The 24,887-nt window shown below is 43.0% G+C and overlaps 1 protein-coding gene across 1 annotated transcript in view; it reads left to right on the top strand.

Moving 5' to 3' along the window:
- LOC139390580 (AHNAK nucleoprotein) overlaps nucleotides 1–24,887 on the top strand; it is a 56,963-nt gene that overhangs the window by 21,123 nt on the left and 10,953 nt on the right. The window contains exons 3-6 of the mRNA XM_071137787.1: nucleotides 11,618–11,677; nucleotides 12,363–12,520; nucleotides 12,712–12,941; nucleotides 13,426–24,718. Coding sequence (XP_070993888.1) covers nucleotides 12,364–12,520; nucleotides 12,712–12,941; nucleotides 13,426–24,718 — 11,680 coding nt within the window. The 5' untranslated portion in view covers nucleotides 11,618–11,677; nucleotide 12,363. The remainder of the gene's footprint in view (nucleotides 1–11,617; nucleotides 11,678–12,362; nucleotides 12,521–12,711; nucleotides 12,942–13,425; nucleotides 24,719–24,887) is intronic.

Raw genomic sequence — 24,887 nt, forward strand, 5'->3', positions numbered from 1 at the left:
CCAACCCACAACACAGGGACCATCCCACAACACAGGGACCAACCCACAACACAGGGACCATCCCACAACACAGGGACCAACCCACAACACAGGGTACCAACCCACAACACAGGGTACCAGGTCCAGAACACAGGGTACCAACCCAAAACACAGGGTACCAACCCACAACACAGGGTACCAACCCACAACACAGGGACCAACCCACAACACAGGGTACCAACCCACAACACAGGGTACCAGGTCCAGAACACAGGGTACCAACCCAAAACACAGGGTACCAACCCACAACACAGGGTACCAACCCACAACACAGGGACCAACCCACAACACAGGGTACCAGGTCCAGAACACGAACACACCTAAATAACACACACACGTAACACAAGAATAATCCCGCACAAAACAAGGGCGGGTATACGCACTTTAAATAAAGAAGCCCATCAGGCACACACAAATAGACACAGGTGCAACTAATAAGACAAAACAAACAGAAAACGAAAAAGGGATCGGTAGCAGCTAGTAGGACGGTGACGACGACCGCCGAGCACCGCCCGAACAGGCAGGGGAGCCAACTTCTAGTAGGACGGTGACGACGACCGCCGAGCACCGCCCGAACAGGCAGGGGAGCCAACTTCTAGTAGGCCGGTGACGACGACCACCGAGCACCGCCCGAACAGGCAGGGGAGCCAACTTCTAGTAGGACGGTGACGACGACCGCCGAGCACCGCCCGAAACAGGCAGGGGAGCAAACTTCGGCGGAAGTCGTGACACCTGAGTGCAATTCGATCTTCATGAGTTAATTAGATCACGTGTCTTTGATGTTGCCTTGTTAAAGTCACTCCCTTTAGCTGGACTGGCTGTGATGTTGTGTTACTGGAGGCTTTTATGATACTTATATGTCATAGAGTACCTGTAGTATGATTCATAATACCCCTCATAAAACCTAGCGGTTGTACAGGGAAATGGTTCCAATTGTTTTTCCACCATTCCATATATTTCCCATAGGGGATTTTAGAAACAATATATTTGTTTGTATTTACCCCCTCCAAAACTGAAATGTTAATTAGCTGCTAATGTGGCTATCATAAAGAACTACAAATACCATGATGCTCTGGAGGGGACTGACGAATCGATGGGAAAAGGGAAGAATCTCTGGATCAACTATTTCATGTTAATTAAATGTAGTAATTAATAAATTGGCTACATTTATTTAAATGTACAATTCTGGGAACTGTGTATTGCAAGTTTTAGTAAGTTGGCACAATACCTGATAGCAAAGGTGCCAGCTATATAGTCCCCTTGTCCTGGAGAGATTTCCATGGTTACCAAAACGTCACGCCAGGGTAAGACTACACGAAACACAGCTCTTATTTGAAATGTTTCTAAAATACCCTATGGGGAAAAATGGAAGGGTGGAACAACTATTGGAACCATTTCCCTGTTTGACCGCTAGGTTTTATGGGTATTATGACACCTCCACTGTGGGGCTCTGTTTAGAAAGCATGTGCATACTTGAAAAGAGAGCCAAAGAGAAATGGAGGGATGGAGAGAGGGGCAGAAAGGGAGGGATGGGGAGAGAGAGAGGGGCAGAGAAGGAGGGATGGGAGAGAGAGAGAGAGAGAGAGAGAGAGAGAGAGAGAGAGAGAGAGAGAGAGAGAGAGAGAGAGAGAGAGAGAGAGAGAGAGAAAGAGAGAGAGAGAGAGAGAGAGAGACAGACACAGAGAGAGACAGAGAGAGAGAGAGAGAGAGAGAGAGAGAGAGAGAGAGAGAGAGAGAGAGAGAGAGAGAGAGAGAGAGAGAGAGAGAGAGAGGGTTTTCATTGCAAGGGAAGAGACAACGCCATCTTTGACGTAAACATTGTTCATACTGTATTTTCTGTCTTGTCTTCTTCTCTGTGTTCCCATGTTTATATCAAATCAAAAATCAACATTTGATTTGTCACATGCTTGGTAAACAACAGGTGTGGACTAACAGTGAAATTCTTACGTACGACCCTTCTCAACAATGCCGAGAGAAAAGAGAAATAATGAGAAATCATATAAAAAATACATTTAAAAAAGGGGCACTTTTTTCAAACCCCACTGAGTCTCTGTAATCATAAGGTTAGCAATGCTAACAAGTACATGTCAAAACCTATAGGAAATGCTAGCTAAATGCTAACGTGTGCATTACGGACATTTCATACAGTCTCTGTTTTGCAGGACAAACATCTCAGCCCATAAAGTTATACAAGTAACTAAAAAAATGCATCTCACAGTTTGCTGCTCATAACAAATATTAGACAGCATGGTTCTTTATTCAGGAGGGGATTCTCTGCTGTTACAAAGAGAAGCTTCATTTTTCAAGAAGCTAACCAACCAGATAACTACTAGTTAGTAAACCAAATTCACAACGGCAGAACATTAAGCATATTTTAGACAGTTAACTTAATAGTTATAATATCTAGCTGGCAAACATTTAGTTGTGAATTATGTACTGTAGCTTCCGAGTGGCGCAGCAGTCTAAGGCACTGTATCTCTGTGGAAGAGGTGTCACTACAGTCCCTGGTTTGAATCAAGGGCTTTATTACATCCGGCCGTGATTGGGAGTTCCGTAGGGCGGTGCATAATTGGCCTGGCTAGGCCGCCATTGTAAATAAGAATTTGTTCTTAACTGACTTGCCTAGTTAAAAAACAAACAAAAAATAGGCTGAGAGGGAAAGGAAACCAAACACTGACCTCAATTAGACTATAAAATGACAATACTGAGAGGGAAAGGAAACCAAACACTGACCTCAATTAGACTATAGAATGACAATACTGAGAGGGAAAGGAAACCAACACTGACCTTCAATTAGACTATAGAATGCCAATACTGAGAGAAAGTAGAGGGGAAAATCAATTGCTAATTTTCTGCTCTTTTGTATAAGGAATTTGATGTTTCAGAGATAAAAGGCTGACAAGACCGAGATAAATCTAGGACTATCGAGCTCCACTTTAAATAAAACAAAACATATATAGATCACCTGGCATGTGCTGCACAATAGTGCATGACTCACAAGGCTCCTTGTCGCTCTGTAGTTGCTTGTAAACAAACACCATGTGACTGGGTACTATGGGTAAGCTTTATAATGTGACAGGTGAAATTAAGAACGTGATCTTCTTTATCTTCTAATGTATTGCACAAGTTGACTGCAGGTAATTTACTTTAAAAGTAGCTTAAAATATTAAAATGTGTGTGTATACATTATTACATATATATATATATTATTATCACTGTCATGTTTAGTAATTTATCAACTACTACACCAGACTTGACCTGCCGTTGTTAGCCAGATACTTTACCAATACAGACACCAGTACTGTAAAATAACTTGAAAAGATGGAATGGAAAAATATATATTTTTAACACCTCTCCTTGTTTATGTAATGATAGCAGGCATACGTTTCAAATGAGTGTGGTGGTGAGGGAGAGTGGTACAAGGCGCAGATTCAAACTCTTGTGTGTGTGTGTGTGTGTGTGTGTGTGTGTGTGTGTGTGTGTGTGTGTGTGTGTGTGTGTGTGTGTGTGTGTGTGTGTGTGTGCTTGTGTCCCAAATGGCTCCCTATTCCCTTTCTAGTGCACTACTTTTGACGACTGGGGCCCCGTAGGGGCCTCAGCAGGCCGTTATCTTGCAGAGCAGTGTGGATCTAGTACCATTATAGATATGTACAGTTGAACTTTATTCAGTGAATATATATAAAATAAATGTTTCCATACCATACTATTTTTATATATATATATATATATATATATATATATATATATATATATATATATATATATATATATAAATAGTATGGTTTGGAAACATTTATTTTTAGTTTGAATCTATTATGCAAATATGGAATTAGGCAAGATAGTCTATGGACAGGGGAACATATGCATGTTTATTTCATAGAGCTATGGAGACATATAGAAAATGAAGCCATAGATCTATGGAGACATATAGCAAGTGAAGCCATAGATCTTTGGAGACATATAGCAAATGAAGCCATAGATCTATGGAGACATATAGCAAATGAAGCCATAGATCTATGGAGACATATAGCAAATGAAGCCATAGATCTATGGAGACATATAGCAAATGAAGCCATAGATCTATGGAGACATATAGCAAATGAAGCCATAGATCTATGGAGACATATAGCAAATGAAGCCATAGATCTATGGAGACATATAGCAAATGAAGCCATAGATCTTTGGAGACATATAGCAAATGAAGCCATAGATCTATGGAGACATATAGCAAATGAATCCATATATCTATGGAGACATATAGCAAATTAAGCCATAGATCTATGGAGACATATAGCAAATGAAGCCATATATCTATGGAGACATATAGCAAATTAAGCCATAGATCTATGGAGACATATAGGAAGTGAAGCCATAGATCTATGGAGACATATAGCAAATGAAGCTATAGATCTATGGAGACATATAGCAAATGAAGCCATAGATCTATGGAGACATATAGCAAATGAAGCCATAGATCTATGGAGACATATAGCAAATGAAGCCATAGATCTATGGAGACATATAGCAAATGAAGCCATAGATCTATGGAGACATATAGCAAATGGCATCCTATATCTTATATAGTGCACTACTTTTGACCAGAATTGCACCCTATGTCTTATATAGTGCACTACTTTTGACCAGGACCCATAGGGCTAAAAGTAGTGCGCTATATAATGAATACGGTGCCATTCTGGATTTAGCCTATTTATGCACCATTCACTGTGCATATAGCCTAGCTGTTAGTCAAACATATAGGCTAATAGAGCATACTAAATGCAGCATACTAAATGCAGCACACTAAATGCAGCATACTAAATACAGCATACTAAATACAGCACACTAAATGCAGCATACTAAACGCAGCATACTAAATACAGCATACTAAATACAACATACTAAATACAGCACACTAAATGCAGCATACTAAACGCAGCATACTAAATACAGCATACTAAATACAGCATACTAAATACAGCATACTAAATGCAGCATACTAAATGCAGCATACTAAATACAGCATACTAAATACAGCATACTAAATACAGCATACTCTATCTATATCTAGATGTAGATCAGATGTGACTGGTAACAACACGCATGATGCCCATGGCAATAAGTTAACAATGACACAGTCTCAGAGAGATATTCTGGATTCCATCCCTCTCCTCAGAGAAACTCAGACAGACGACAGACATTTTAATTAGTGTGTCTGATCTGAGTGTCTAATCTGAGCACCGCAGGAATCTGACAGTGGGTGTTGGCTTGGAGCGAAGGAGTGTGGGTTCTCTCTCTCTCTCTCACTCTCTCTCTCTCTCTCTCTCTCTCTCTCTCTCTCTCTCTCTCTCTCTCTCTCTCTCTCTCTCTCTCTCTCTCTCTCTCTCTCTCTCTCTCTCTGTCTCAATTCAATTTAAGGGCTTGTTAAATTGAAGTCCTGTTAAATTATTGCCTTGGGAAATAGATAATAAAATAGATAATAGACTAAAGTTAAATAAACAATATATATATATATATTTTAAATGGAACGTGTTCCCTCTTCTATAGATCGATTGGACCAAATGCATCACAAGTCGGGGAACCCTGTTCTATAGATTGATTGGACCAAATGCATCACCAGTTTAGTATGCTGTCTGAGGTGTTCTCCACCTCTAGTCTCTTCTGCGTCCCAAATGGCACCCTATTCCCTGCCTAGATCTCCAGTTACCCATAGTGCTCTAGTGCTGTGGCAGTAAATGTGACAGTAAATATGATTAGGAGGTAAGGAGATCAAATCAATGGGGGGAAAATGACACAAAACAAATCAAGAAAACACCATGTGATCATGGCAACAAAACAACAACAACAAAAAGTGCTTTGCGGTATTCTCAATTGTGATCCCAAGATTGTGAGATAAAGATTGAGAAAACTTGTTGGATTCCTAGTTGTGACTTCCCTGGTTCCCTCCCTGCTTGCTTTGTGGTTATGACAACTCAATGAAAACAGAGATAATCACTCAGTGGCATGACTCATATCCTGTTGCTTTTGTTATATCCTGTTGATAGACTTGAGCGCATGGTCAGGGGTACATAATTACAAATCATTTGTAGACTGCAAATGGACTGCAAGAAGCCCAAACAGATATAATATTTGACTAAAACGTAATTATTTCAAACCTTGCTTACATTTGTATAAGATCACGTGTCTCTCTATTATACGTGGGAATACTTGGAGCTGATATCCTGGTGATTTGTGTCGTGTGTGTGTGTCCAACAATGAAAATGTTTAAAAAAAACATGGGTGCCCAAATACAACCACCCTGCTGAATCCTACTGTATGGGTTTATTGGACCAAATACAACCACCCTGCTGAATCCTACTGTATGGGTTTATTGGACCAAATACAACCACCCTGCTGAATCCTACTGTATGGGTTTATTGGACCAAATACAACCACCCTGCTGAATCCTACTGTATGGGTTTATTGGACCAAATACAACCACCCTGCTGAATCCTACTGTATGGGTTTATTGGACCAAATACAACCACCCTGCTGAATCCTACTGTATGGGTTTATTGGACCAAATACAACCACCCTGCTGAATCCTACTGTATGGGTTGATTGGACCAAATACAACCACCCTGCTGAATCCTACTGTATGGGTTTATTGGACCAAATACAACCACCCTGCTGAATCCTACTGTATGGGTTTATTGGACCAAATACAACCACCCTGCTGAATCCTACTGTATGGGTTGATTGGACCAAATACAACCACCCTGCTGAATCCTACTGTATGGGTTGATTGGACCAAATACAACCACCCTGCTGAATCCTACTGTATGGGTTTATTGGACCAAATACAACCACCCTGCTGAATCCTACTGTATGGGTTTATTGGACCAAATACAACCACCCTACTGAATCCTACTGTATGGGTTTATTGGACCAAATACAACCACCCTACTGAATCCTACTGTATGGGTTGATTGGACCAAATACAACCACCCTGTTGAATCCTACTGTATGGGTTGATTGGACCAAATACAACCACCCTGCTGAATCCTACTGTATGGGTTGATTGGCCCAAATACAACCACCCTGCTGAATCCTACTGTATGGGTTGATTGGACCAAATACAACCACCCTGCTGAATCCTACTGTATGGGTTGATTGGACCAAATACAACCACCCTGCTGAATCCTACTGTATGGGTTGATTGGACCAAATACAACCACCCTGTTGAATCCTACTGTATGGGTTGATTGGACCAAATACAACCACCCTGTTGAATCCTACTGTATGGGTTGATTGGACCAAATACAACCACCCTGCTGAATCCTACTGTATGGGTTTATTGGACCAAATACAACCACCCTGCTGAATCCTACTGTATGGGTTTATTGGACCAAATACAACCACCCTACTGAATCCTACTGTATGGGTTTATTGGACCAAATACAACCACCCTACTGAATCCTACTGTATGGGTTGATTGGACCAAATACAACCACCCTGTTGAATCCTACTGTATGGGTTGATTGGACCAAATACAACCACCCTGCTGAATCCTACTGTATGGGTTGATTGGCCCAAATACAACCACCCTGCTGAATCCTACTGTATGGGTTGATTGGACCAAATACAACCACCCTGCTGAATCCTACTGTATGGGTTGATTGGACCAAATACAACCACCCTGCTGAATCCTACTGTATGGGTTGATTGGACCAAATACAACCACCCTGTTGAATCCTACTGTATGGGTTGATTGGACCAAATACAACCACCCTGTTGAATCCTACTGTATGGGTTGATTTGACCAAATACAACCACCCTGCTGAATCCTACTGTATGGGTTGATTGGACCAAATACAACCACCCTGTTGAATCCTACTGTATGGGTTGATTGGACCAAATACAACCACCCTGCTGAATCCTACTGTATGGGTTGATTGGACCAAATACAACCACCCTGCTGAATCCTACTGTATAGGTTGATTGGACCAAATGCATCACCAGTTGGGGAACCCTGTTCTATAGATTGATTGGGCCAAATGGATACAGCCACATAACTCTTTTATATAATGTAATGTGAGTTGGCTAAACTTAAAATAGTAAGGAAACCGATTTGCCTCGATTCAATTAAGTTAGGTGAACGTATCTCTCCTGAGTCCATTGGACCCCGAATGGATACAGCCACACTGTATAACATACAAGTCCGTATGTTCATGTTCATGTGCAATGCACGATCGTTCAATGTCGCCTGTGATTAAGTTGACTCACAGTACAGCATTCATCGGAAAGTTCTTTCCATAAAGGTCAGGAATGAACATTCAACGCTGAACACTGGATAGTTCTTCTTCACAGGCTTGTGTCCCAAATGGCACCCCGGACCTTGGCCCAAAGTAGTGCACTATGTATGGAATAGGGTGTGATTTGGTGACGCAAACAACACAGTCCTCTTGATGAATTAGGGTGTCCTCTTTGAAAAAACGGACATAATTGTCTGTCAAGAATCTAATGCAGTGGTGTAACATAGGCCTTCGCTGTCTGCTGTAGGTGGAGGTTGATACAGCACAGACGCATAATTATGTAATTACAAAGGGGTGGGATGTTGGAGGAGTTGACATTAACGAAACAACGGGTTATCTGTCCCCAATGTGTGTGTGTGTTGGACGGGACAGGCATTCACCCTGGCAAGTAAAATGATGTAAACAAATCACTTTCATGCTGTGTTGTATTTTGCAGCATTCTGTTTTGTTTATGTGATGTGTAGTACATTAATTCCATGGCTATGAATATTGTCAAATTGTATTTGTAGGTGTAACAGTATAACTTTAGACTGTCCCCTCGCCCATACCCCGGGCGCGATCCAGGGACCCTCTGCACACATCTAACAACAGTCACCCTCGAAGCATCGTTACCCATCGTTCCACGAAAGCCGCGGCCCTTGCAGAGCAAAGGGGAACCACTACTCCAAGGTCTCAGAGCAAGTGACGTCACCGATTGAAACGCTATTTAGCGCGCACCAACCGCTAACTAGCTAGCCGTTTCACATCCGTTACATCAGCACCAACCGCTAACTAGCTAGCCGTTTCACATCCGTTACATCAGCACCAACCGCTAACTAGCTAGCCGTGTCACATCCGTTACATCAGCACCAACCGCTAACTAGCTAGCCGTGTCACATCCGTTACATCAGCACCAACCGCTAACTAGCTAGCCGTTTCACATCCGTTACATCAGCACCACCGCTAACTAGCTAGCCGTGTCACATCCGTTACATCAGCACCACCGCTAACTAGCTAGCCGTTTCACATCCGTTACATCAGCACCACCGCTAACTAAGCTAGCCGTTTCACATCCGTTACATCAGCACCACCGCTAACTAAGCTAGCCGTTTAACATCCGTTACATCAGCACCACCGCTAACTAAGCTAGCCGTTTCACATCCGTTACACCAGCACCAACCGCTAACTAAGCTAGCCGTTTCACATCCGTTACATCAGCACCACCGCTAACTAGCTAGCCGTTTCACATCCGTTACATCAGCACCACCGCTAACTAGCTAGCCGTTTCACATCCGTTACATCAGCACCACCGCTAACTAAGCTAGCCGTTTCACATCCGTTACATCAGCACCAACCGCTAACTAGCTAGCTATTTCACATCCGTTACATCAGCACCAACCGCTAACTAGCTAGCTATTTCACATCCGTTACATCAGCACCAACCGCTAACTAGCTAGCTATTTCACATCCGTTACATCAGCACCAACCGCTAACTAGCTAGCTATTTCACATCCGTTACATCAGCACCAACCGCTAACTAGCTAGCTATTTCACATCCGTTACATAGGTCTACTGTATATTTGACTTTTCAAATGGTACAGTTCCATTGTGAGAAAGGGGAGAGCGTTATAGGGTGCAAGTGATGAGTAACAAAGCCACGTATGTTTTTGATTGTCCTCCCTGTCAAAGTGCATTATATCTCAACGTGGTCTCAAGAGCATTTTCGTTATTATTGTACTGTAAGTAAATTATAATTCGTATGATACAGTATGTTATGAATTGCATACCGTACAATATGTTACGAATTACAAATTGTACAATATGTTACAAATTTGCAAAACATTGTGTCTACCGTTAGCTAGTTGGCTAACGTTAGATCTAGGGGTTAGGGTTCAAGTTAAGTTTAGGGTTAGGGGAAGGTTGAGCTAAAATGCAAAATAGTTGTTGCAAAGTCGCTAATTAGCTAAAATGCAAAATTTGTCTGTGATGAGATTTTGAGCACGCAACCTTATGGGTCGCTAGATGTTTTTTGCGTTCTACGCCTACCCATCCACCCTGACCAACCAGCTTCCTTTATATCGTTGCCTTAAGTAACCTTCTATCTTTACGTAACCATACCATACCGACCGTAACGTACTCATTCGAGTGTCCCGGATTTACTTTTACTATGTTACGTCTAGTCAATTGAGACCAGGCTGCATATTTTTTTTTTTTAACCTTTTTTTTAACTAGGCAAGTCAGTTAAGAACAAATTCTTATTTTCAATGACGTTCTAGGAACAGTGGGTTAACTGCCTGTTCAGGGGCAGAATGACAGATTTGTACCTCGTCAGCTCCTACACACATGAACATGTTGTCTGTTGCGTCACAGGGTTTAGCAGTCGCAGTTCATTTCCTAAAAACTTGCCTTGATAAACCTGTGAAATCAAAAGGGTAGGATCCACTAATCTACTAAATGTACTTCTCAGTTCAGACATAATATTTGTAGGCTTTCACAACCTTGGAACACATCTTGAACATGCCCAGCAAAGTGACGATAGTTACAAATTGAGCAGGTCAATTTCACAACAAATCGTTGACAGAAAATAAGTCTGTCAGGAGTCACATCAGGGGCGCTATATAAAAACACGGGAAATGACAGTTTGGTCTTACCTTGACTGAGCTATTTCTATAGGGCCTGATGCCGTGTGTACAAAACAAGAGGTTTGGTTTATGTATGTGTGCTTGTGTGTGTGTTTTATTTATACAAGCTTGTACGTGTGTGTGTGTGTGTGTGTGTGTGTGTGTGTGTGTGTGTGTGTGTGTGTGTGTGTGTGTGTGTGTGTGTGTGTGTGTGTGTGTGTGTGTGTGTGTGTGTGTGTGTCTAAAGAATGGAAGCTACAGCCATCATTGTTCTCAGTATTGACATTGGAGTGTAAGCTTCAGGATCAGGCAGCTTTCCTCAGGGTAAGGGTGTGGTCTCAGTCCAACTCCAACCAAATTTCCACAAAAACACAGCACAGGAGAGAAACAGAGGGAACTGAGAATTTGATGGTTAAATAAGACAAGGCAGTACTACTCACCTACCCAGAGTTTTAGCGCCATCTAATGGCCATTTCATACATCTTGGCCATTGCATTATAACAAGAACTTGTTGTAACCATGCGGTGAGGTAAAACATGGCTTTCATAAAAGCAGATACACATGCAAATATGTCAGGTGCCTTACATTTTGTACACATTTTAACAGGGTTTTCTTTTTACAGAATGGTTTGCTGTAGCTTGTTCATGAATCAACAGTACTGATGTTATCTCATGTTTTGTTTTTCAGTAAAACCAAGGCAGAAACAAACCACACCAGAGCATAGGCAAAGGACAAGGAAAAACAAAGGTATTTCACCTACTTAGAAATCACCTTAAGAAATACTATAGTCTTTGTTTGCATTTTATTTTCTATTTCATGTGATTTGTTTTCTCTCTCTCTCTCTCTCTCTCTCTCTCTCTTCCCCCTTCTCTCTCCCCCTCTCCCCTTCTCCCCCCCCCCCCTCTCTCTCTCTCTCTCTCTCCATGCCTTCTCTCTCTCTCCCCCTTCTATCTCCCTTCTCCCCCTCTCTCTCTCCCCGCCTTATCTCTCCCCCTCTCTCTCCCCCACCTTCTCTCACCCTCTCTCCCCTTCTCCCCCCTCTCTCTCCCCCTCTCTCTCCCCCACCTTCTCTCTCCCCCTCTCTCTCTCTCCCTGCCTTCTCTCTCCCCCTCTCCCTCTCTCTCCCCCACCTTCTCCCCCCTTCTCTCTCCCTGCCTTCTCTCTCCCCCACCTTCTCCCCCCTTATCTCTCCCCCTCTCTCTCCCCCCTTCTCTCTCCCCCCTCTATCTCTCTCTCTCCCCCTCTCCCCCTCTCTCTCCCCCACCTTCTCCCCCCTCTCTCTCCCTGCCTTCTCTCTCCCCCTCTCCTTCTTTCTCCCCTACCTTCTCTAAAGTCCAGCCCATGAACTAACTTAATGTTGTTGTTCTTCAAAGCATCTTTGAGATTCTTCTTGTATTGAAAAAGCCCTATTGAACATATATCGTTATTAAAGGATGGCTGAAGAGGAGGAAACCAGGGAGGTGCTCTTCTCTGACTGGTCGGGTCCAGAGAAACAGGGAATGACCCTTGAGCAGTCAGGTGAAGGAGAGATCTATGTCAAAGAGGTGAAAATGGAGTCGCCTGCTGGACGCACTGGAAGAGTACACGAGGGTATGTAACGGAGTTAGCATTGCTCTTCTGTAAGGTATTCATGAACTTAATTAATTTATACAGTTACTTAAGCTCCTGATATCTTATAATTGATGCAAGTTGATATACAGTAAGATTTGTTTGATCTACCAGGGAGGTGCTCTACGGATTTTAACATGGTATCAATGCTCTCTTGTGTCCTTCCCCTAAAGGTGATCAAATTGTGGGTGCCACCATCTATTTTGACAACATGAGCTCCGAGGAGACAGCGGAGCTCCTCAAGACCTTAAACAAACACAAGGTTGGACTGAAACTACAGAACAAGGACAAGTCACCATGCCGCTCCCCCATGGGCACTCTGTCACCCAGCCGATCCCCAATGGGCACTCTGACGTATGAAGGGAAGGGAAGGTTTGGAGGCTCCAGCCAAGGCAGTATCCTGGTATGTAGCTATGTTTACTGTGCAAGCAAAGTTAAGTGTATTTACTTGTGTGATGGTGCGGCAAAGATTGGACTTTTACAGGATTTTAATAATCTTTTCAGTAGCTTTTATGTGAACACCAGGATTGGGGTCAATTCTATTTCACTTCCAGTCAATTCAGGAAGCACACTGGAATTCCAATTATCTTCAATGGTTTTGTAACGAGGAACATTTAGAATTGTAATTAGAATTACTTTCGGAATTCACTGGAATTGAAATTGAATTGAACCCCAACTCTAGTGAACACAGACTTCTTGAAAACAAACTATACACATATCTTCTTAAATATACTCACTTCCATATCGAATGTTCATACTGTATATTTTCAACGATAGTATTATTACCTAATGTAATACATTTATTATTATTATTATTATCATTATTATTCATTTATTATTATTTATTTACTGCGATTACTGATTTCACCTTCTTTTGACGAGAACAGAGTGGGGAGGATGAAGATTACAAGAGAATATATTCCAAGAAGATTAAGCCCCGACTGAAGTCTGAGGATCTGGCTGAGGGCGTGGACATCCATACGGAACGCCACAGCAGCACCAGCACCGACGGCAGCACGATCACCACCGTCACCCGTCGCATCACTACCTACTCTGTGGACATGCCAGGGGGCGTGGACGAGCAGCTTGAGCTCACCGGGCCAGAGTTCAAAGGGCAACGGTACGAGCAGTCAGGAGGGGGCAGCTCGTCTCAAATCCGAGTTTTACACGGAAGCTCTTCAGGTGTAGGAGGTGGATTGGAGGGGGGTGATTTTGAACTAGGAGGTGATGGTGTTTCCTTCACTGGGCCGCATGTAACTAGCTCTTCTGAGAAGCACTGGAGCACTGGAGGGGTGAAGACCACCACTGTAACGAGGGAGATAGAGGGCGGAGATGGTGGAGCAGCAGGGATCAGATTCAAAGGACCTAGCTTTGGAATGTCGGGGGTGAAGGGTCAGCGGGAGTTCGGCCTCTATAGAGGGGGTCAGCAGGGGGAGCAGGGGGGCTTTCAGGTTTCAGGTGACTCAGCTGACTACCAGGCAGGATCAGTCAATGTCACGGCACCAACAACAAATATTTCCTCCAGCTCCATAACAATGGGTAAAGGGGAGGTGAGAGGAGTAGACGTTCATTTGCCTGGTAGAGGCAGTGCAGACTGGCAGGGTAGGGTCGGAGGTTCAGTACCTGGAATAACTATTAGTGATCAACAGGTGAGAGGGTCTGGGAGCGTAGGTCACTCCGGAGGCAACCAGGGTGGGGTTTCCTTACCCAGCATGCCAGGCATTGATGCAGGGTTGAATGGAGGCAAGATATCAACAGACATAAGAGCGCAAACACTTGACATCAATAACCCAGGCATAAAGCAGTCTGGCTCAGTGAAAACGTCTGTAAAAGGACCATCGGTAAAAGGAACAACCATTGAAAATGAAAGCAAACTCAAAGGTGGCTTCAAAATGCCATCATTTGGACTGAACATTGCAGGTACAGAAAGCGATGGAGATGTTAAACTACCGAAGGTGAAGGGTAGTGTAGATGTTTCGGTTCCCGGGGTAGATGTAGATGTATCAGCCCCATCGATGAATGTTAAAGAAGGAAAAAAGATAGGTGGTATTGATATCAAAGCACCTAAAGTAGACATTAAAGTTTCAAGTGTTGATGTTCATGATCCAGAAGGAGGTTTCAAGATACCCAAAGTAAAGATACCATCATTTGGAATCAAAGAAGCGGGACGTGAGGGTCCTTATGTGGATGTCAACCTACCAAAAACCGACATTGACATCAAGCCTCCCAAAGTAGAAATTAAAGGTCCAGAACTGGACATTGAAGGTCCAGATGGTAAAATCAAAGGGTCAAAATTCAAGATGCCGACAACATCCGGACCAAACATCTCAATGCCCGATGTGGACTTCAACCTGAAAGGTCCAAAGATGAAAGGAGATTTTGATGTGTCAGGGCCCAAGATAGAAGGAGACCTCAAATCACCCAAAGTAGACATTAAAGGTCCAGAACTTGACATTGAAGGTTCAGGAGTAGTTAAGATGCCAAAGATGAAGATGCCGTCTTTTGGAATCAAAGGTCCTAAACTGGAGGGTCCAGATGTTGATGTTAACCTACCAAAAGCTGATATAGACATCAAAGCGCCAAAAGTGGACATTAAAGGTCCAGAAATTGACATTGAAGGCCCTGATGGTAAAATCAAAGGGTCGAAATTCAAGATGCCGTCAATGTCAGGACCAAAGATCTCCATGCCTGATGTGGACTTCAATCTGAAAGGTCCCAAGATGAAGGGAGATGTTGATATGTCAGGAGAACTTAAAGCACCCAAAGTAGACATTGAAGGTCCAGATCTTGACATTGAAGGTCCAGATGGAAAAATCAAAGGGCCAAAATTCAAGATGCCATCAATATCAGGACCAAAGATCTCTATGCCTGATGTGGATTTCAACCTAAAAGGTTCAAAGATGAAGGGAGATTTCGACGTGTCAGGGCCCAAGTTAGAAGGAGACCTCAAAGCACCCAAAGTAGACATAGAGGGGCCAGATCTTGACATTGAAGGTTCAGGAGGATTTAAGATGCCAAAGATGAAGATGCCATCATTTGGATTCAAAGGTCCCAAACTGGAGGGTCCAGATGTTGATGTTAACCTGCCAACAGCTGATATAGACATCAAAGCGCCCAAAGTGGACATTAAAGGTCCAGAACTGGACATTGAAGGTTCAGGAGGATTTAAGATGCCAAAGATGAAGATGCCGTCTTTTGGAATCAATTGTCCTGAATTGGAGGGTCCAGATGTGGATGTCAAACTACCTAAAGGTGACATTGAAATAAAGGGACCCAACGTTGACATCAAAGGTCCAGAACTGGACATTGAAGGCCCTGATGGAAAAATCAAGGGCCCACAATTCAAGATTCCTTCCATATCAGGACCAAAGATCTCAATGCCTGACATGGACATCAATCTTAAAGGGCCAAAGATGAAGGGTGATGTGAATGTGTCAGTGCCAAAGATAAAAGGAGATACAACAGCGCCCAAAGTAGACATTGAAGGTCCAGATGTTGACATTGAAGGTTCAGGAGGATTTAAGATGCCAAAGATGAAGATGCCATCATTTGGATTAAAAGGTCCTAAATTGGAGGGTGCAGATGTTGATGTTAACCTGCCAACAGCTGATATAGACATCAAAGCGCCAAAAGTGGACATCAAAGGTCCAGAACTGGACATTGAAGGCCCTGATGGTAAAATCAAAGGGCCGAAATTCAAGATGCCGTCAATGTCAGGACCAAAGATCTCCATGCCTGATGTGGACTTCAATCTGAAAGGTCCCAAGATGAAGGGAGATGTTGATATGTCAGGAGAACTTAAAGCACCCAAAGTAGACATTGAAGGTCCAGATCTTGACATTGAAGGTCCAGATGGAAAAATCAAAGGGCCAAAATTCAAGATGCCATCAATTTCAGGACCGAAGATCTCCATGCCTGATGTGGATTTCAACCTAAAAGGTCCAAAGATGAAGGGAGATTTCGACGTGTCAGGGCCCAAGATAGAAGGAGACCTCAAAGCACCCAAAGTAGACATAGAGGGGCCAGATCTTGACATTGAAGGTTCAGGAGGATTTAAGATGCCAAAGATGAAGATGCCATCATTTGGATTCAAAGGTCCTAAATTGGAGGGTGCAGATGTTGATGTTAAACTGCCAACAGCTGATATAGACATCAAATCGCCCAAAGTGGACATTAAAGGTCCAGAACTTGACATTGAAGGCCCTGATGGTAAAATCAAAGGGCCGAAATTCAAGATGCCGTCAATGTCAGGACCAAAGATCTCCATGCCTGATGTGGACTTCAATCTGAAAGGTCCCAAGATGAAGGGAGATGTTGATATGTCAGGAGAACTTAAAGCACCCAAAGTAGACATTGAAGGTCCAGATCTTGACATTGAAGGTCCAGATGGAAAAATCAAAGGGCCAAAATTCAAGATGCCATCAATTTCAGGACCGAAGATCTCCATGCCTGATGTGGATTTCAACCTTAAAGGTCCAAAGATGAAGGGAGATTTTGACGTGTCAGGGCCCAAGATAGAAGGAGACCTCAAAGCACCAAAAGTAGACATAGAGGGGCCAGATCTTGACATTGAAGGTTCAGGAGGATTTAAGATGCCAAAGATGAAGATGCCATCATTTGGATTCAAAGGTCCTAAATTGGAGGGTGCAGATGTTGATGTTAACCTGCCAACAGCTGATATAGACATCAAATCGCCCAAAGTGGACATTAAAGGTCCAGAACTTGACATTGAAGGTTCAGGAGGATTTAAGATGCCAAAGATGAAGATGCCGTCTTTCGGATTTAAAGGTCCTAAATTGGAGGGTCCAGATGTTGATGTTAACCTACCAAAAGCTGATATAGACATCAAAGCGCCAAAAGTGGACATCAAAGGTCCAGAACTGGACATTGAAGGCCCTGATGGTAAAATCAAAGGGCCGAAATTCAAGATGCCGTCAATGTCAGGACCAAAGATCTCCATGCCTGATGTGGACTTCAATCTGAAAGGTCCCAAGATGAAGGGAGATGTTGAAATGTCAGGAGAACTTAAAGCACCCAAAGTAGACATTGAAGGTCCAGATCTTAACATTGAAGGTCCAGATGGAAAAATCAAAGGGCCAAAATTCAAGATGCCGTCAATATCAGGACCGAAGATCTCCATGCCTGATATGGACTTCAATCTGAAAGGTCCCAAGATGAAGGGAGATGTTGATATGTCAGGAGAACTTAAAGCACCCAAAGTAGACATTGAAGGTCCAGATCTTGAAATTGAAGGTCCAGATGGAAAAATCAAAGGGACAAAATTCAAGATGCCGTCAATATCAGGACCGAAGATCTCCATGCCTGATATGGACTTCAATCTGAAAGGTCCCAAGATGAAGGGAGATGTTGATATGTCAGGAGAACTTAAAGCACCCAAAGTAGACATTGAAGGTCCAGATCTTGAAATTGAAGGTCCAGATGGAAAAATCAAAGGGACAAAATTCAAGATGCCATCAATTTCAGGACCGAAGATCTCCATGCCCGATGTGGACTTCAATCTGAAAGGTCCAAAGATGAAAGGAGATTTCGATGTGTCAGGGCCCAAGATAGAAGGAGACCTCAAAGCACCCAAAGTAGACATTGAAGGTCCAGATGTTGACATTGAAGGTTCAGGAGGATTTAAGATGCCAAAGATGAAGATGCCATCATTTGGATTCAAAGGTCCTAAATTGGAGGGTCCAGATGTTGATGTTAACCTACCAAAAGCTGATATAGACATCAAAGCGCCAAAAGTGGACATTAAAGGACCAGAACTTGACATTGAAGGCCCTGATGGTAAAATCAAAGGGCCGAAATTCAAGATGCCGTCAATGTCAGGACCAAAGATCTCCATGCCTGATGTGGACTTCAATCTGAAAGGTCCCAAGATGAAGGGAGATGTTGATATGTCAGGAGAACTTAAAGCACCCAAAGTAGACATTGAAGGTCCAGATCTTGAAATTGAAGGTCCAGATGGAAAAATCAAAGGGACAAAATTCAAGATGCCGTCAATATCAGGACCGAAGATCTCCATGCCTGATATGGACTTCAATCTGAAAGGTCCCAAGATGAAGGGAGATGTTGATATGTCAGGAGAACTTAAAGCACCCAAAGTAGACATTGAAGGTCCAGATCTTGAAATTGAAGGTCCAGATGGAAAAATCAAAGGGCCAAAATTCAAGATGCCATCAATTTCAGGACCGAAGATCTCCATGCCCGATGTGGACTTCAATCTGAAAGGTCCAAAGATGAAAGGAGATTTCGATGTGTCAGGGCCCAAGATAGAAGGAGACCTCAAAGCACCCAAAGTAGACATTGAAGGTCCAGATGTTGACATTGAAGGTTCAGGAGGATTTAAGATGCCAAAGATGAAGATGCCATCATTTGGATTCAAAGGTCCTAAATTGGAGGGTGCAGATGTTGATGTTAACCTGCCAACAGCTGATATAGACATCAAATCGCCCAAAGTGGACATTAAAGGTCCAGAACTTGACATTGAAGGTTCAGGAGGATTTAAGATGCCAAAGATGAAGATGCCGTCTTTCGGATTTAAAGGTCCTAAATTGGAGGGTCCAGATGTTGATGTTAACCTACCAAAAGCTGATATAGACATCAAAGCGCCAAAAGTGGACATCAAAGGTCCAGAACTGAACATTGAAGGCCCTGATGGTAAAATCAAAGGGCCGAAATTCAAGATGCCGTCAATGTCAGGACCAAAGATCTCCATGCCTGATGTGGACTTCAATCTGAAAGGTCCCAAGATGAAGGGAGATGTTGATATGTCAGGAGAACTTAAAGCACCCAAAGTAGACATTGAAGGTCCAGATCTTGACATTGAAGGTCCAGATGGAAAAATCAAAGGGCCAAAATTCAAGATGCCATCAATTTCAGGACCGAAGATCTCCATGCCTGATGTGGATTTCAACCTAAAAGGTCCAAAGATGAAGGGAGATTTCGACGTGTCAGGGCCCAAGATAGAAGGAGACCTCAAAGCACCCAAAGTAGACATAGAGGGGCCAGATCTTGACATTGAAGGTTCAGGAGGATTTAAGATGCCAAAGATGAAGATGCCATCATTTGGATTCAAAGGTCCTAAATTGGAGGGTGCAGATGTTGATGTTAACCTGCCAACAGCTGATATAGACATCAAATCGCCCAAAGTGGACATTAAAGGTCCAGAACTTGACATTGAAGGTTCAGGAGGATTTAAGATGCCAAAGATGAAGATGCCGTCTTTCGGATTTAAAGGTCCTAAATTGGAGGGTCCAGATGTTGATGTTAACCTACCAAAAGCTGATATAGACATCAAAGCGCCAAAAGTGGACATCAAAGGTCCAGAACTGGACATTGAAGGCCCTGATGGTAAAATCAAAGGGCCGAAATTCAAGATGCCGTCAATGTCAGGACCAAAGATCTCCATGCCTGATGTGGACTTCAATCTGAAAGGTCCCAAGATGAAGGGAGATGTTGATATGTCAGGAGAACTTAAAGCACCCAAAGTAGACATTGAAGGTCCAGATCTTAACATTGAAGGTCCAGATGGAAAAATCAAAGGGCCAAAATTCAAGATGCCGTCAATATCAGGACCGAAGATCTCCATGCCTGATATGGACTTCAATCTGAAAGGTCCCAAGATGAAGGGAGATGTTGATATGTCAGGAGAACTTAAAGCACCCAAAGTAGACATTGAAGGTCCAGATCTTGAAATTGAAGGTCCAGATGGAAAAATCAAAGGACCAAAATTCAAGATGCCATCAATTTCAGGACCGAAGATCTCCATGCCCGATGTGGACTTCAATCTGAAAGGTCCAAAGATGAAAGGAGATTTCGATGTGTCAGGGCCCAAGATAGAAGGAGACCTCAAAGCACCCAAAGTAGACATTGAAGGTCCAGATGTTGACATTGAAGGTTCAGGAGGATTTAAGATGCCAAAGATGAAGATGCCATCATTTGGATTCAAAGGTCCTAAATTGGAGGGTCCAGATGTTGATGTTAACCTACCAAAAGCTGATATAGACATCAAAGCGCCAAAAGTGGACATTAAAGGACCAGAACTTGACATTGAAGGCCCTGATGGTAAAATCAAAGGGCCGAAATTCAAGATGCCGTCAATGTCAGGACCAAAGATCTCCATGCCTGATGTGGACTTCAATCTGAAAGGTCCCAAGATGAAGGGAGATGTTGATATGTCAGGAGAACTTAAAGCACCCAAAGTAGACATTGAAGGTACAGATCTTGAAATTGAAGGTCCAGATGGAAAAATCAAAGGGTCAAAATTCAAGATGCCATCAATTTCAGGACCGAAGATCTCCATGCCCGATGTGGACTTCAATCTGAAAGGTCCAAAGATGAAAGGAGATTTTGATGTGTCAGGGCCCAAGATAGAAGGAGACCTCAAAGCACCCAAAGTAGACATTGAAGGTCCAGATGTTGACATTGAAGGTTCAGGAGGATTTAAGATGCCAAAGATGAAGATGCCATCATTTGGATTCAAAGGTCCTAAATTGGAGGGTGCAGATGTTGATGTTAACCTGCCAACAGCTGATATAGACATCAAATCGCCCAAAGTGGACATTAAAGGTCCAGAACTTGACATCGAAGGTTCAGGAGGATTTAAGATGCCAAAGATGAAGATGCCGTCTTTCGGATTTAAAGGTCCTAAATTGGAGGGTCCAGATGTTGATGTTAACCTACCAAAAGCTGATATAGACATCAAAGCGCCAAAAGTGGACATCAAAGGTCCAGAACTGAACATTGAAGGCCCTGATGGTAAAATCAAAGGGCCGAAATTCAAGATGCCGTCAATGTCAGGACCAAAGATCTCCATGCCTGATGTGGACTTCAATCTGAAAGGTCCCAAGATGAAGGGAGATGTTGATATGTCAGGAGAACTTAAAGCACCCAAAGTAGACATTGAAGGTCCAGATCTTGACATTGAAGGTCCAGATGGAAAAATCAAAGGGCCAAAATTCAAGATGCCATCAATTTCAGGACCGAAGATCTCCATGCCTGATGTGGATTTCAACCTAAAAGGTCCAAAGATGAAGGGAGATTTCGACGTGTCAGGGCCCAAGATAGAAGGAGACCTCAAAGCACCCAAAGTAGACATAGAGGGGCCAGATCTTGACATTGAAGGTTCAGGAGGATTTAAGATGCCAAAGATGAAGATGCCATCATTTGGATTCAAAGGTCCTAAATTGGAGGGTGCAGATGTTGATGTTAACCTGCCAACAGCTGATATAGACATCAAATCGCCCAAAGTGGACATTAAAGGTCCAGAACTTGACATTGAAGGTTCAGGAGGATTTAAGATGCCAAAGATGAAGATGCCGTCTTTCGGATTTAAAGGTCCTAAATTGGAGGGTCCAGATGTTGATGTTAACCTACCAAAAGCTGATATAGACATCAAAGCGCCAAAAGTGGACATCAAAGGTCCAGAACTGGACATTGAAGGCCCTGATGGTAAAATCAAAGGGCCGAAATTCAAGATGCCGTCAATGTCAGGACCAAAGATCTCCATGCCTGATGTGGACTTCAATCTGAAAGGTCCCAAGATGAAGGGAGATGTTGATATGTCAGGAGAACTTAAAGCACCCAAAGTAGACATTGAAGGTCCAGATCTTAACATTGAAGGTCCAGATGGAAAAATCAAAGGGCCAAAATTCAAGATGCCGTCAATATCAGGACCGAAGATCTCCATGCCTGATATGGACTTCAATCTGAAAGGTCCCAAGATGAAGGGAGATGTTGATATGTCAGGAGAACTTAAAGCACCCAAAGTAGACATTGAAGGTCCAGATCTTGAAATTGAAGGTCCAGATGGAAAAATCAAAGGACCAAAATTCAAGATGCCATCAATTTCAGGACCGAAGATCTCCATGCCCGATGTGGACTTCAATCTGAAAGGTCCAAAGATGAAAGGAGATTTCGATGTGTCAGGGCCCAAGATAGAAGGAGACCTCAAAGCACCCAAAGTAGACATTGAAGGTCCAGATGTTGACATTGAAGGTTCAGGAGGATTTAAGATGCCAAAGATGAAGATGCCATCATTTGGATTCAAAGGTCCTAAATTGGAGGGTCCAGATGTTGATGTTAACCTACCAAAAGCTGATATAGACATCAAAGCGCCAAAAGTGGACATTAAAGGACCAGAACTTGACATTGAAGGCCCTGATGGTAAAATCAAAGGGCCGAAATTCAAGATGCCGTCAATGTCAGGACCAAAGATCTCCATGCCTGATGTGGACTTCAATCTGAAAGGTCCCAAGATGAAGGGAGATGTTGATATGTCAGGAGAACTTAAAGCACCCAAAGTAGACATTGAAGGTACAGATCTTGAAATTGAAGGTCCAGATGGAAAAATCAAAGGGTCAAAATTCAAGATGCCATCAATTTCAGGACCGAAGATCTCCATGCCCGATGTGGACTTCAATCTGAAAGGTCCAAAGATGAAAGGAGATTTTGATGTGTCAGGGCCCAAGATAGAAGGAGACCTCAAAGCACCCAAAGTAGACATTGAAGGTCCAGATGTTGACATTGAAGGTTCAGGAGGATTTAAGATGCCAAAGATGAAGATGCCATCATTTGGATTCAAAGGTCCTAAATTGGAGGGTGCAGATGTTGATGTTAACCTGCCAACAGCTGATATAGACATCAAATCGCCCAAAGTGGACATTAAAGGTCCAGAACTTGACATCGAAGGTTCAGGAGGATTTAAGATGCCAAAGATGAAGATGCCGTCTTTCGGATTTAAAGGTCCTAAATTGGAGGGTCCAGATGTTGATGTTAACCTACCAAAAGCTGATATAGACATCAAAGCGCCAAAAGTGGACATCAAAGGTCCAGAACTGAACATTGAAGGCCCTGATGGTAAAATCAAAGGGCCGAAATTCAAGATGCCGTCAATGTCAGGACCAAAGATCTCCATGCCTGATGTGGACTTCAATCTGAAAGGTCCCAAGATGAAGGGAGATGTTGATATGTCAGGAGAACTTAAAGCACCCAAAGTAGACATTGAAGGTCCAGATCTTGACATTGAAGGTCCAGATGGAAAAATCAAAGGGCCAAAATTCAAGATGCCATCAATTTCAGGACCGAAGATCTCCATGCCTGATGTGGATTTCAACCTAAAAGGTCCAAAGATGAAGGGAGATTTCGACGTGTCAGGGCCCAAGATAGAAGGAGACCTCAAAGCACCCAAAGTAGACATAGAGGGGCCAGATCTTGACATTGAAGGTTCAGGAGGATTTAAGATGCCAAAGATGAAGATGCCATCATTTGGATTCAAAGGTCCTAAATTGGAGGGTGCAGATGTTGATGTTAACCTGCCAACAGCTGATATAGACATCAAATCGCCCAAAGTGGACATTAAAGGTCCAGAACTTGACATTGAAGGTTCAGGAGGATTTAAGATGCCAAAGATGAAGATGCCGTCTTTCGGATTTAAAGGTCCTAAATTGGAGGGTCCAGATGTTGATGTTAACCTACCAAAAGCTGATATAGACATCAAAGCGCCAAAAGTGGACATCAAAGGTCCAGAACTGGACATTGAAGGCCCTGATGGTAAAATCAAAGGGCCGAAATTCAAGATGCCGTCAATGTCAGGACCAAAGATCTCCATGCCTGATGTGGACTTCAATCTGAAAGGTCCCAAGATGAAGGGAGATGTTGATATGTCAGGAGAACTTAAAGCACCCAAAGTAGACATTGAAGGTCCAGATCTTAACATTGAAGGTCCAGATGGAAAAATCAAAGGGCCAAAATTCAAGATGCCGTCAATATCAGGACCGAAGATCTCCATGCCTGATATGGACTTCAATCTGAAAGGTCCCAAGATGAAAGGAGATTTCGATGTTTCTGGGCCCAAGATAGAAGGAGACCTCAAAGCACCCAAAGTAGACATTGAAGGTCCAGATGTTGACATTGAAGGTTCAGGAGGATTTAAGATGCCAAAGATGAAGATGCCATCATTTGGATTCAAAGGTCCTAAATTGGAGGGTCCAGATGTTGATGTTAACCTACCAAAAGCTGATATAGACATCAAAGCACCCAAAGTGGACATTAAAGGTCCAGAACTTGACATTGAAGGCCCTGATGGTAAAATCAAAGGGCCGAAATTCAAGATGCCGTCAATGTCAGGACCAAAGATCTCCATGCCTGATGTGGACTTCAATCTGAAAGGTCCCAAGATGAAGGGAGATGTTGATATGTCAGGAGAACTTAAAGCACCCAAAGTAGACATTGAAGGTCCAGATCTTGAAATTGAAGGTCCAGATGGAAAAATCAAAGGGCCAAAATTCAAGATGCCAACAATTTCAGGACCGAAGATCTCCATGCCCGATGTGGACTT

The sequence above is a fragment of the Oncorhynchus clarkii genome, chromosome 31 (genome assembly GCF_045791955.1).
Source record: "Oncorhynchus clarkii lewisi isolate Uvic-CL-2024 chromosome 31, UVic_Ocla_1.0, whole genome shotgun sequence".
Classification (NCBI taxonomy): domain Eukaryota; kingdom Metazoa; phylum Chordata; class Actinopteri; order Salmoniformes; family Salmonidae; genus Oncorhynchus; species Oncorhynchus clarkii.